The sequence below is a fragment of the Beta vulgaris genome, chromosome 9 (assembly GCF_026745355.1).
Source record: "Beta vulgaris subsp. vulgaris cultivar EL10 chromosome 9, EL10.2, whole genome shotgun sequence".
Taxonomy (NCBI): domain Eukaryota; kingdom Viridiplantae; phylum Streptophyta; class Magnoliopsida; order Caryophyllales; family Amaranthaceae; genus Beta; species Beta vulgaris.
This window is the reverse complement of record NC_079210.1, coordinates 9908915-9923230: the sequence shown is the minus strand read 5'-3', so window position 1 is coordinate 9923230 and position 14316 is coordinate 9908915. Positions and strand designations below refer to the sequence as shown.

The 14316-nt window shown below is 34.4% G+C and overlaps 1 protein-coding gene across 1 annotated transcript; it reads left to right on the top strand.

The window, feature by feature from the left end:
* Nucleotides 1-1223: 1223 nt before the first annotated feature.
* Nucleotides 1224-13236, top strand: LOC104902875 (BEL1-like homeodomain protein 8). Its single transcript, XM_010690802.4, has 6 exons — nucleotides 1224-1623; nucleotides 1862-1937; nucleotides 2031-3049; nucleotides 9565-9959; nucleotides 10049-10109; nucleotides 12229-13236. Exons 3-6 carry the CDS (start codon nucleotides 2090-2092, stop codon nucleotides 12718-12720), a joined length of 1908 nt encoding a protein of 635 aa, XP_010689104.2. The 5' UTR covers nucleotides 1224-1623; nucleotides 1862-1937; nucleotides 2031-2089; the 3' UTR covers nucleotides 12721-13236.
* Nucleotides 13237-14316: the final 1080 nt, after the last annotated feature.

Sequence of the window (14316 nt, the reverse complement as noted above, 5' to 3'; positions counted from 1 at the left end):
TTTTTCCAAATATTTTTTCAAACAGCTGGCTTAAACAACTAATTTAAGAAGCCAATACATACTGCCAATGCTTCCAGTTAGTCAAGCAAGCCAACTAAAAGCCAGCCAACAACCAACGACCGACTGCTAAGGGCTTGTTCAAATTTTACAGTGGTTTTCTGTTTTTTGGTTTTTTGATTTTCAAAGTCATATAATATATGTTCAATAATGAATAAAAAATTAGTCAAATTTATTGGGAACATGATGATTTTGAAAACTGACGACTGAAAAGTGAAAACCACTTTTTCTGATTTTCAGTTTTTGGTTTTTAGTTTTTATAAAAAGCGGAAAACTGAAAACAAAAAACGATAACAAACGGGGGCCTAAACAACCCCTTTGTAATCTTGTGGATCCAATATAAGAAGTAGAGAAAGCCGGAGTTGGAAAATATGGCATAGTTGTAATTAAGAGAAAAGAAGAGGGTAGAGGAGAAAAGAAAGCCAAAATTTCTATATTATTTTCGAGAGCATCACCTAGTTACTCTCTCTGCTTTTTTTTATTTGCTACATTTTTCAAAAAGGGTTGCTTTTTTTTATTTGCTACATTTCATTATTAGGAGGCTTGGCCCACCAAAAAGTAATAGTATTATATATATTTCTCCTCTTTTTCCACCAAAAAGTACCACTTTTTCCCCTTTTCCCACCCTATTTAATGCTAAAAGGGTCAAAAAGTACACTAAAAAAGAATGAAAATGACATCTCCTAAATTCTTGTGTAAACACAAATGTAGCAAAAAAAAAAAAAAGCGGAGGGAGTATAAAATGTTCCTCTCACATGTTTTATCCATTTTATATTTACATATTTTACATGTTCCTCATTTAATCAAAATATATACTACTACTAAATATACCCAAAAAAAATACTTCCTCCGTTTCTAAATAAGTGCAACATTTCTTGTTTGCACGTTTGCCAATGCATTATTTTAACCATTAATATCTTCAATTATCAATAAGTAAAAATTATAAAAAGTTGATATTAAAAAAATTCACATTCAGACGAATCTAACAAGATCCCACATGACTATGTTTTTCCTAAAATGTAAATCACCAAAGCTAATTAAAGTTTAAACTGTGAATAGTAAATACTATGCAAATGTTGCACTTATTTAGAAACGGAGGAAGTATGCTTTAAGAATGCATAATTTTAGGTGCTCCGGAGATTACCTAGCAATTTGCACAAAGTGTCGGCCTTACCTTTGTAACGCAAAGTTAGCGTAAGAACATTTCCATGCTGTCACTCACTATCACTCTCTCTCATCTGCCAAACTCCCCCCAATGCAAAAATCTTACCTTCTGCTTCTCCCTGTTGAAGGAAACGTGTGGGTGACACATTTCCTCATTCTTGAAAACCAAACCCCCCACAAATTTACCAACTGACACTTTCTTAAGTCTCAATATAACACTCAAACTTCCCAAACCTTACTATTTTACTAACGCCGTAGTAATAGTAATACTATCCTTTCCTTATTTCCATCCATCATCGTCTTCATTTCACGGCCGCAGTTCTCTCACTTAATGCTACTACGCCGTGTTCTTATTATATTACTCACTCGTAGCAAAAGTTCACTTCGTATATTATTTTGCAGGTAGTATTATATCAATTTTAGCCAATTTTCCTTATTTAAAATAACGTTGGAAGTAGATCTGGTTGTTATTTAAAAAAGAAGAAATAAAATAGAGCATGAAATTTTATTAGGGTTTTGACATGATGATGATAGTGAGCTAGTAGTACTACTTTCCTTTTTTTTTCTTTTTTAGCTGAAGCTTTTTGTTTATAATTTATCTTTCTTTTTTATGTTTATTTTGTGTGTGTGGTTGATTTAGGAACGTTAGCTTACCGACAGCAAAGCTGTACTATGTGGAGCATAGCTCTTGATGAAATGATATTTTCCTTCCAAAGGTTTTTCTCTCTCCATGCAAATAGGAAATTTTCTCTCTCCTCTTTTTTTGTTGTTGTATTTTTCTGAATTATTGTTGCAATTTTTTTATGAAGGTTTTGGTAAATAAAGTATTGTGGTTGATACATCATACATATAGTAGAGTAGAAAGGGGATGGAAATGAGCAATGATTTTTTCCCGGAGTTGCATGTGGCGCAACAAAGGCGACGAGATAAGCTTAGAGTTCAGCATTTAGAGGAATTACAAGCAAACAATTTCCACAACCACAACACTTCTCCGATGGTACTAGTACCACCGGATATGTTAAATTTTACGGGCTCGCAATCGTCGAGCCCGTTCCCTAACATCCACCCCACTCGCTTTATAGCCCCCGCGAGCTCGGATCCATGTGAAAATTGGGTACCCAATTATAACGGAAATGAAACTAGCCATGTTGAGCATGATGGTAGTAGGAGGCATCACTTATCGTCGATTATGCTCCCGCAGTTTTTAGCTCATCATAATGAGACTAGTGAAATTAATTACCAAAATAATGTTCAAAGTTGGGGGAATGGTGGGAATGAGTTGCCTTTACTTCCTGGTAATTTTGTGAGTCAGCCTAATAATGTTATTGATGCCAGTTCTCAATCTCATGTTCTATCTCTTTCGTTGTCGTCGAATCAAATATGTGAATACCAACATTTGGGTGATCCAAGGGAGTTAAAGCCGTTGGAGTCCGGAAGCATTGCTTCTGTTGTTAAGCAATCTATGAGTAACAGTGGTAATAATAATAAGTTGGAGTGTGGAAATAATCTGGTGCAAGATGTTGCTGGAAGCTCGATTCTTGTGCATCGAAATGTCGGTCCACTAGGGCCTTTTACTGGCTATGCCTCTATTTTAAAGAGCTCTAAGTTCTTAAAGCCAGCACAACTGCTATTGGATGAGTTCTTTGGTGCTGCTGGTTTATGGAGAGGGGGTGAAGAGGCGGAAGTTCGTGACATGGCCGAGTGTTCTAGTGCTGTCGCCTCGAAAATTCGTGAGTCGAATGATTTGAGTGCTAGGAATTCCTCTTGTGAATCTTACAGGCCTGACTGCCATGAAAGGAAAGCAAAGCTTCTTCACATGCAAGAAGAGGTTTGTTTCCTTTTTCTTATCATATACTCCTATTACTTTAGTTTTTCCAAGTGATATATTTTGTTTGTAATTGAAGAATCATTCTATGTTTAACCTTAGCTTGTGTGTTTATGTGTACCTCCATCCGTTCACAAATTTGAATTTAAAAAACTCTGGTAACTATATGACATGCAATAGTCTGCATTTCATTTTATGTGGTCGAAAATCCTGTTGGTTTTGACTATCAATCTCCTTTATGATATAATATATTTCTCCAATTCTTGGATTTTTCAATATAGCACAAAATTGTACTATATATAAAGAATCACAATCTTATGCAACAAAGTTTTGGTATAGAAAACATACTATATAAATATGTAATGTTAAACTCAATACACAATTTTGACAACGTAAATTGTTCAACCATTAAAATAAGATTCGAACTATTATATAGAAATGAAGACGATGTAGATTTATATGTCACATAAAATTTAATAATTCAATTTGGTCATGTAGTGTTGGGTTAAACGTTGGGTAGGTGGGTAGAGCAAATCATGTAATGTAGCTTATGTTGAGCATCTAGAAGAGCAACTCCGATGGTGCAAAAAAAGGACTTGCTAGCAATTTTGCAAAATACTTAGCTAGTTGCTTAACCATTGGAGTACAAATTGGAGTTTTGCTTTACTAAGCAAATTGGCTCTATAGAGCAAATTGGCTCAGCCAAAATGTTGGGTCCCACCCCACAAATAGCTTCTCAATAAGTGATATTTTATGTATTAAAAAAAAGGAAAAAGTGATTGTGGGACCTACCTAAGCAACAAAATAGTTTAGCTAAACCACTAAAGGGGAAGTTGGCTAAAGATAGAGTTAGCTAAGGAAAATGATGTGGCATCTTTAGCCAAGTATTGTTTTAGCTAACCATTGAAGTTGCTCGAATAGAAAGGATACCCATGACAAATAAAAAGTTATGATTATGTTAACCAATGACAGTCTGGTGATGTGTATATCTGGCTGATTCTGACATGCTGACAATTAAACTGTCAGTTTCATTGACGCTGATATATTACTTCCCTACTGTTTTTGCCTTCATCTTATAGGCTGATGAGTGATGACCAGCCTTAATTACTCCTACTTTTGAAGCTCGTAATAGATGATGATTTGCCATAGAATTTTTGTTATGTTGTGTTGAAAGAAGAGATATTCTTCGCATGTAAAAAAAAAAAGACATTTTCATTGTAAAATTTTCTTCTCATCAGCATGTCCAATCTAGAATACGCATGCCAAAGTATTGAATTTTTTGCTCAAATAGAATAACTTTATGGTTCAATTCAATAGTATCTTTGATTTCTTACTAAAACAAAAGAAAAACTTTATGCTACATTATTTAAGCTGTTATGGTTTTATTTGCTTGATGTTGGAGTATATCTCTAATGCAACTTCTCAAAACTAGAAAAAGTTCCAGCTTCATGAAGAATGACTTCCATTTTTCTTTGGTTGACGTCCAATTTTAGATCTAGAACTCTATTATCTTTCTTTTGGAGAAGCAAGTTTTCTATCTAACTTCCTGTCTTTGTAACAAGATAGTGCTATACCGGAGGGAAGCATATAAATTTCTTCACCATCTTAGGTGCTATTTTATGTAATGATCCAAACAACATAATTTACTATATTCTTCTAAGTAATATGTTTATATATGTAGATATTTACTTCTAAAGATCGTTAACTCCAATCCGTGCTTTTAGATATGCAACCTAGATATAATATATTTGTGAATATGGTTGTGGGTTCGCTTGAAAATTTTGCTCGGGAAAATGAAATAAATAGGTATAGATATAGATGTGTAGAACATGAATTATATGAATTCTTTTTCTGTTTGGTACTAAAAGAACATAGCATCATGTTTTTAGTTGCACAAGGTATTGAAAGTGATACGATAAACAAGAAAATATCAAAATTACAATCACAGTCACATTGACGAGCAAGCATCAGACATTTACTAAGTGAAGTTTTAATTAGTTTTTTTTTTTTACCTATCACTTGTCTGAAGAGATTTGCTATAACAAAACTGTGTTGATATTTTCATATTTAAATGCCACTTCCAAATTGCCAATACTAAAAAAGCATCTAACAAAGTTGTAAAATGGAAAGCTGGTGAGGTGCTTGATGGAAAAGTTTATTCGATGTATGCATTCTTTAACATGTTTCTGTTTTACAATTAGGTATGATTCACTATTAGCAATTGTCATTTCATTACACATTTAATCTGACGGATCCTGGTTCCTAGATGAGATAGAAAATTGCTCTCCTTTATATATTGGCAGATAGAAAATTTAATTTGAAATTAACCTCCTGTTCAACTTGTGAATGTTCAATTATTTCAATAATTAGAACTGTTAATCACTCTTACTAACTTTTCACTTACCACCATATTTTGGAACTACTACTAATATATTTGTATATTAGCTAAATCTTGTTTTCTTTTGTTTGTTGTCTTTGTCCTTCCCTTGCCTTGGCAGTGTTGCTGATGTGTAGAACTTGTAGCATTTGCTTACGTGCTAGAGGTGTTTTACAATTTCAACAATTTAAATAATTGTTGGAATATATTCAGCACTTAAAGAAACTTGATGTAGAATCCTTGTTTGGGTATGCATAATGCGTTAGAGCAAAACGGGTAAACTGTGGAATCATAACCCAATTCAGGTAAAGGCATAACTCAACTAATTACTTTTCGATTCAAAAGTATATGTCAGTACAACCAAAACTTTTTGACGAGAGCTAGTTTCTGCCTGTAATCTCCCCTTTACATCTGGGAAAATTTTCTTTGTTATTGTAGATGTTAATCTTAATTAAGGAGTTATTGTAGCCAAATGACTAGCTTACGAATGACTAGCTTACAAAAGCTTCCTGCTAATAGCTTCTCTCATATGATGAATAAATAGCTTCCTTTGATCTACATGCGCGGAGTTTTAGGTGCCTACTCCCTCTGTCCCTAATTTATTGCTCCATTTCCATTTTCAGGGTCAAAGTTCACAAACTTTGACTCTAAAATCTCATTGATTTGAAGGGGTCTTGTTAGATTCATCATAACCTTTACTATCATACTATAAACATTTTATAATTTTTACTAATGCGCAATAAAAGATAATAATGGTGAAACGACCAAGAAAAAGTAAATGGAGTAATGAATTAGGAGTATCATGTTAAATGATTTAGCATATGTTCACTTCACCTTAAACATAAATTTCTATTGAGATAAGTTCAAGTAAGTTCATATCCTTTTAACACCTTATATAATTTCTCCGTTTTATAATATTCGCTACACTTTCCATTGTGGGAAAGTTTCATATTACTTGCTACACTTCCTTTTTGGGCAATAAACTCTCTCTATCTCTCTCCTTTCACATGGGTCCCTTTTCTTTTTACTCTCTACCTATCTCTTCTAGGAGTCCGTGAAATGAAAAGTGTAGCGAGTAATATGAAACGGAGGAAGTATTAAGCTTTATTAAGTTCACACAAGTTTCACTAAGTTTAGATAAGTTTGAATAATATAAGGTGATGATACAACTACTGTTGGCTGCTCTTGTATATTCTAATATCCAACACAAGTAAAAAATTACATTTGTACAAAATTTATGAGAATATGATGTTTAGATGTGGTGTAATGTGAATTTAGCATATAGTGGCTACAAACACAAGCACCAAGTAGCGACTTTGCTTTGGCTTTAAGCTTCAACATCTTTAAAAATAATTAATATGATCACTAGAATCTTATTTCTGAGAAAATAATATCTTCAGTTATCATATCAAATGATTCAAAGCCAATTCGCCTACAAGAGGTGGATAGCTATTCAAAAAAGATTCCAAGCCAAGCTAAATCACGCTTGATTGTTTGGTCAAGTACATCAAAAACTGCATGTGAACATTTGGCTAGAACGGAGAAGTACTGAGAAATTAAAAAGAGTGGAGATTGCATAAATTTTATGATTATGAAGAGATTCATTGAGATCAATGGTATTGTCTTATAATTCATCTCTATGATGAAACCAATTATTCTAAGTACTATGGTAAATTCAGTATAATAATTAATTTGCTTGCAAGTGCAATTTGGGGATCAGATGAGCTTCTATCAAACAAAGAATGTGGATAATGGTGACTTACACATATGAAATATTCTATCAAGAAAAATTAAGGTTATAGTTTGTGAAAGTTTTCTACAACCTAGTGCTATTTTGAATTTATTCCTTATTTGTGGTTCTCGTAATTCATCTCTAGCTAGTGTGGAAAGTTGAGCTATACATTCAATTATCACTGTGAAGTTCTCCATATATATGAATTTTTATTGCATAATAGTGAAAAAACTGTGGTCTAGTTTCCTTAAGGGTTAAGACATGGTGAGTTTTTCTATTGCTCTAATAATAGGTCACTTTTGAAATTTGTACCTCTTTCCCTTTAACTAATATTATATTGGACATGAAGAAATCAGTATATACGTTTGTGTGTGTATATTGCATTGTGTCATTTAGATTTTACCATAAATTCTTTCACTCCTAAGTGCATTGGTCGGGATATTGGTAATTTTTAGTGTTGGATTATGATGTAGGAGCATGAATATTAAGTAAAGTAGCCAACCTATGCCTTAGAAAGTTGGACGTTTTAAATAAAACACCCTTCATCAAGCAACATGCAAGAGGCATTGTTGTATGTCAAGCGGTGGTGATATGGAAATGCACTCAGACCAACATTGGCAAGCATGATGATTTTAGTAATATACCACAAGTTTATGTATCATCTCTTTTATATAAGATTGTGGGATTTTTAATTATGATGACCATCTGCTCTCCTTGCAGTGGCTGTCTTAGCAGATGATACTTTTCATGAATTGATTGTTTTGTACCTTTGTTCCATAATGGCATCCCTCCTCTTTCTTGTTTGTGTTGTGCCATATTTATATTTCATTTTGTGTGATATCTAAAATTTGTTAGACTACTTGGGTTAAATAAAAGGTTTGAAATAATTGTTAACATTGACACTGTTATGTCATATATTTGTTAAACACAACATATGAGGAGGATCTAATATGACTACGAATATATTGTCTTTTAGTTATTAGTATATATTTTTTCGTGTGCATGGGTGCTTCATATTCATATTATTATGACTTGTGTGCCTTGCTTAGTTCAATATCTGTGATTTTAAGTACTCAATATTGGTAGTGATTGGCTAACTATGTTTTTAATGTTTATTTAATTGGTAATTTTATAATTCTTTAGTATTTCTCGAATTTGCAAAGATATAGTGAGTCTCTTTCTTGATTTATCTACTTCAACTTGAAAATGTTCTTCTAAGTTTTCTGAATGCCTGCAAATTGATTACACTTCATTGTGTAGTTGCACGTTCCCTCCCTCATGTCAAAATAAATGAATGAAGATCTATATTTTCCCTTATAAGTTACATGCAGTGTTACTTCGACACCTTCATTTACCTCAAAAACAAGGTGTCATGTCGTGTTCGACACAACATTTTACTCGGATACTTCATTTTAAACTAAAAACTCGATTTTTTCTACAAAATAGCCGAGTCGGACACTTGGACACCCGTATCCGAGTAGACACTCAATCCGTGTCTCAGTAACATAAGTTACGTGTGTTACACATCCAGCTGCTACTATAGATTTTGAAGCTGTTGCTTTTGTTCATGTTCTGGCAATAATTTTGCATGAAGGTCCCATTATTGTAGTGAAAAAGTTTTATGTCGTAGTGTTTGAATTACATGCTTTGAACTTTGAAGAGTTCTGGAGGCAAAAAGTTAATAATATCATGTAACAACTGTTGATTTGAATATACTTTTTGTGGGGTCTTTTGGCCCATGGATTGTTATCTTTGTGTTGGACATGTCTCAGGAATATTGATCTTTTAACTTAGTCCAAACTTCTGATGGTCTACATATCATTCTACTCCATTAAGTGTGGTTGATGATGGATCTTTATAAAAGTGTGGATCACTTCAGAAATCTTTAGGTTGTAGCATAAACTTTTTTTTGTACCGCAACTAGTTATTAGGCCCGAGCTATGTCTCGGGTTAGGAAATTTTTTATTTATTAATAATATATTTGAAATGATAACACCAAATATCACTTGGTAGTGGTTAATACTTTAGTATATAAACTTGAAGTCATAGGATCGAACCCTACTATGCAATTTCTAATATTTCTATTGTATGGCTGTATGCGGAGTACACATGCTAAGAGTGCCATGTGGCACCGTTCCTTGTTTATGAACACCTTTTAATATGAACATCTTTTAATATTAGTATAGATAGATATGTAAATAAAGTGAGGAGTAACCATCCTTTAACTCTTGTTCGAGTTGTTATTCTGGTGACAAGACATACAGCTTTCCTGGTGGCTTCTATAATAACTAGTTGTATCAAACATGTGAAATTAAGTTGTTGAAGCGATCTTTGTCTTCCATATTGTATGCTGTTGACCTACCATTACATTTTGAATGATTCCTTTTTTGTCTTTTGCAATGTTTTAAGGTTTGCAAACGACAAAAGCAATATCATCAACAAATGCAGATGGTTATTTCAGCATTTGATTCAGTACCAGGGCTCAGCAATGCGACTCCGTATATATCACGCTCACTTAAGACTATCTCGAGGCATTTCAGGTGTCTCAAGAATGCAATTGCGGACCAATTGAAGCACATAAAGAGAGCTCTAGGTGAGGACCTATCAAGTCCCACTAGCTTTCTGAAGGGTGATAGTAGCAGTAGTATGAGGTATGATCAGAGTTTTACAAAGGTCAAGTCTGGTGCTTGTGGTGGGACGGGTCATGTGGGTCACCAAAGCCATGTCTGGAGACCACAAAGAGGGCTTCCAGAGCGTGCAGTTTCTATTCTTAGAGCTTGGCTCTTTGACCATTTTCTTCATCCGTGAGTTTAGGCCTTACTATTGTTTTTCTTCATGACAAGCAGATGTTAACTGTGAAGTATTCTACTCAAGTGCGTTTACATGTTTGCAGGTATCCAACAGACAATGACAAGCAAATGCTTGCTACTCAAACAGGCTTGACACGAAATCAGGTAGATCACCTTCACTTAGAAATAGAACTGACAAACTGTTTTTGTTACTTGTTGTTTGGTCTGTAAGTTTGATGATGGTAACCATTTTCACCTAGTTATTAGTTCTTATCCTCCTCAACTCTATGGCAGCACATTATGTTAAGATCCTTGAGTTCATACTTGTCAAGTGTTTCCTTTTCATAGTGGAACAAAACATCCAATAAAGATAAAAGTTATTCGTTACATTTTCCCCTCTATCTAATTTCATTCCTGTTCCATTCCATGACTTGAACCAAACACGTAGTTGGTGTTTTTAATAGTTTACTCATGTTTCAGTGGTGTGTAGCAGGGAATTAAAACTCTCCCATTCCGTTACAGAACGGCCGTTCTGTAACGGATTTTGGATTTGCCGTTCCGCGAAATCCCGTTACGGAACGCCATAATTAAATTCACGTACTTCTCCCCGCGTTGTCCGTTCCGTAACGCGAACTCGCTGCGTTAGAACGATTTTATCCCCATTACATCCGTTCTTTTCAAACATTGGCCAAATTTTTTTATGATTTAATTATATAGTTGAGGAAACATGATATTCTATTAGATTTGATTATATTATGTTGTAATAATGCTTCATAAACTAAAAAAATGCAAATAAGGTTAAAACATATTAATGTGAATTTTTTAAAAAAATTCACGCCGCGACGGCCGCGAAACGTTCTATTTCGCCGTTACAAGCCGTTCCCGCGACAACGCGACCGTTCCCGCGAACGCGACCGCGAGCGCGTTTTTTTTCCCTGGTGTGTAGCATACTCAGCCGTTCAAAATTGATTTTACTTTTTTGTTATCCCTTTTAATTTGTCCTTATTAACCTTATTTTGATGTTCTACTCATGATTCTCAAATATGACATCTAAACTTAACCTGCCTATTGAATAAAGACATTATGGCTGGTTTGGTAGAGTTATTGCATTACGAGGACGGAGACGTGATGTCGACACATGTGGAGTATGAGCAGTAAAGAGGAAGTAGGTGTAAAAGTATACATGCACTCTTTGCTTTTACCTCAATGAAAGGACAATACAAAATTTATGGCTGGATTCATAACTTTTTTTCCGAATACACTCAATATGCTATTGTTTTTGAAGTTTTATCCAACCCTTTCTCTTCCATTTCCAATGTGTTATGTGTTTGGATATTCACCTTCGGCCTTCTACCCCCTTGGAAGTTAAAGCCAACTCTTGTAAGTAGGACAAAATCATGAGAGGCTCGAGCAACATACATACATCTACTTTATATCTAAACTCCATGTGATTGCAATCTTTATACGTAGCGTACAGTTGCATGATATTGAAGTGATGTTCTTCTTCATGATCCGATCTATATAGATTTGTGTTAGTTTATTTGTCCACATAGGCATGGAACAGAATACTTAAATTTGACAGTTTGTAGCAAACAATTAACTATGAAGATCCCATTGCATCTTAACATTATTGACTTGGTAGGAAAAACACTGGTTGAAGCTTTCAAAACAGAATAAGATAGGGGGTTACAGAACATGTCTTGGAGACATGAGATTGAGAAACCTAATTATTTGCTTGTTACATGACTTACATCATTACTACTGTTGAGTACAATGCTTCAAAACAGTGGAATTAGGTTTATGTTTTCTTGTTAATTAATTTTTTGACTAATAGTTGGCAGTAGTGGCCTAGTGGCCAGTAGGTTTGTGTTTCTTTATCTTTTAACTTAAGGCTGATATCCATTGTTGAAGCATGATTTTGTAGCGGGCCATGTCTCCCACTTCCCAATATTTGTCTTTTTTTTCTCTGGCACTTGGTTTATTGATAGAAAGAATATTTTACAAGGAGAACTTTCCGCGGTCGGCGGTTACCATAAATAATGTTCTAGAGTGTCCATCAAAGTTCAGGGTTATTTAGAAAATGCGCAACAAGTGAGGTTCATTTTAGAACGAAGCCTACAGTTCATGGCTACTTTATATAATTTCCCATAATGCAATGGCATTCTGTAATTCGTACAAATAATATGCAGCAGTAAGCTTAAAATTAATATCAGAATGCCTTTCTTAATTCTTGTTAACCTCCAAATAATTAAGTAAATGTTTGATCATGCAAAAATGGATGCAGGTGTCAAATTGGTTCATTAATGCGCGAGTACGGTTGTGGAAGCCTATGGTGGAAGAAATTCATACACTTGAAACCAAAGGTTCATCACGTTCTGAACTCAATTCAAACAACAGTGTAATGTCAGTCATTGCTAAAAATCAACAGGCAGCAGTCGCCAATGAACCAGATTGCAAACTACCTCAGAATCTGGCGTGTGATAAGCAGTTGGTACCATCAAGTTCCTTGGAACGATCAAGAGGTGACACAAAGACGGAGCATCTATTTCAAAAGTGTTCGAGGATTGAAAATAATCATCAGGTCCCCTCCAACATGGATAGTTCGTACATTGATTTTTTGCCTTACCAAAGGTGGAGGCTTGAACAAGGAGGGATTGGTGCTGTTTCACTAACTTTAGGCCTAAGGCATGGTTCAGAGACAACTAACCCGCAACTGCAACACCAATTCCTTCCCCAAGGCCCAAGGGATGCCTTTTGGAGGTCATGTTATTCATGATTTTTCAGGCCAAGCCACCTCTGAATAAAATTGTAATGACGGTGCACTTTGGAAATTAGCACTTCTAGAGGGTGGAGGTATAGTGTGTTTCAAGGTCAGTAGTCTACTAGTCTATAGAACTGCTTGTGCATAATGTTAGGATTTGTAAGATAATGAAGATACAATGCAAGTTTCGAAAGTGGTAGACGCCTTGAGGAGGAAAAACAAATGGAGTTCTACTTTGGAGTCGGTACACTAACTTCAAGGTAGATGCACTATGGAGATTTCAGTCTTACCTTGTGAAGAAATTCCCTTAGAAAGGGATAAAGATGTTCAGAAGGATCTGTATTTAGTTTCCATGTTAGGTTCTGTAGTTGTAAAAGTGGAAGGTGTCAAATTTATGTCAAAGTAATAGGAGGTTGCTCCTCCCGAAAAAAGGAAAGAAAGAAAAGTAAATGAGGTTGGTGATTAATTTTTTATTTATAGTCCTCAGATGAGTAAATTGTATCCTTGGAAATGGATTTTTTTTGCTCGACACATTCGTTTCTCGAATACGAGAAGGTTACTTGCATGTTGTGGGCTAAGTGGTTAATTGTTAGGAGGAATGATAAATATCTAACAGTTAGATGTGTTAGATATAAGTTTTCGTGTAACAAATGTTGTTTGTTTATATCACATATGTTGTTTGTATTATGTAAATGTATTGTTTGTGTTCTCCTTATATTTGTTATAAGAAAAACAAACAATATATTCACATATACAATAACACGAACAACATATGTGATATACACAAACAATATTTGTTACACGAAAGCTTATATCTAACACATCTAATTGTTAGATGTTTATCATTTCTCTAATTGTTAGTATCTAAGAGGCTATTTGATCAGATAAATAATAGTAGTAGTCTAGGACTTTGGAGCAGTGGTGTAGAAATCAGTAATTTGTTTTTTGACTCATTGTAGATGTTGTCATGTTGGTATTACGTGTGACCTTTATACACGCGGTTGTACTCTGTATATGGTGCTTTCAGAACTACTTTTTGCTCCTTCGGAGCTCTCTTCACTGTTCTTTTTGTTTTTGACAATGGTTCAAACAATATACTTCCTCCGTTTCTTAATAACTGCAACATAGAGAAAGTGGGGGAATACCAAAGAATGTAGAGAGAGAAAATTGGGATCACAATAAAGTAGAGTAATTCAAGTGATGAAACAAAAAAGTTGTGGTCCTCTCTTGCTTTTTGGTGGCATATTTGTAATAATATTGAACTTTTTTTGCCATTTTGAGCTTGGTTGCACTTATTGTGACTATTCCAAAAAGGAAAATGTTACATTTATTAAGAAATGGAGGTATTATTATTAATTGGAAATTGAAATACAAGCGAAGACACTATATCCACTGAATCTTACTGTAACATGTAGATCATGGCTTGTCAAACACAACTTTTACTAGCATTATTATAGCAAAAGACTAAGAAACATGAATCAACACAATTGTTAATGATATTCTTTTGGCTTGGAGAACTTGAGTGTGGATTTATCTCAGGTTAGTTCCTGAGTATTATTGGGCAGGGAAAATATATGTAAAAAGAGTCCTTAATACACATAATACACATAA

What these genes read in the sequence shown, in the direction of transcription:
- LOC104902875 (XM_010690802.4), top strand. Translation starts at nt 2,090, where the DNA reads ATGGAAATGAGCAATGATTTTTTCCCGGAGTTGCATGTGGCGCAACAA. An exon ending in TTCTTCACATGCAAGAAGAG is followed by an intron (nt 3,050 to 9,564) that starts GTTTGTTTCCTT and finishes CAATGTTTTAAG; the next exon opens with GTTTGCAAACGACAAAAGCA. An exon ending in TTTGACCATTTTCTTCATCC is followed by an intron (nt 9,960 to 10,048) that starts GTGAGTTTAGGC and finishes ACATGTTTGCAG; the next exon opens with GTATCCAACAGACAATGACA.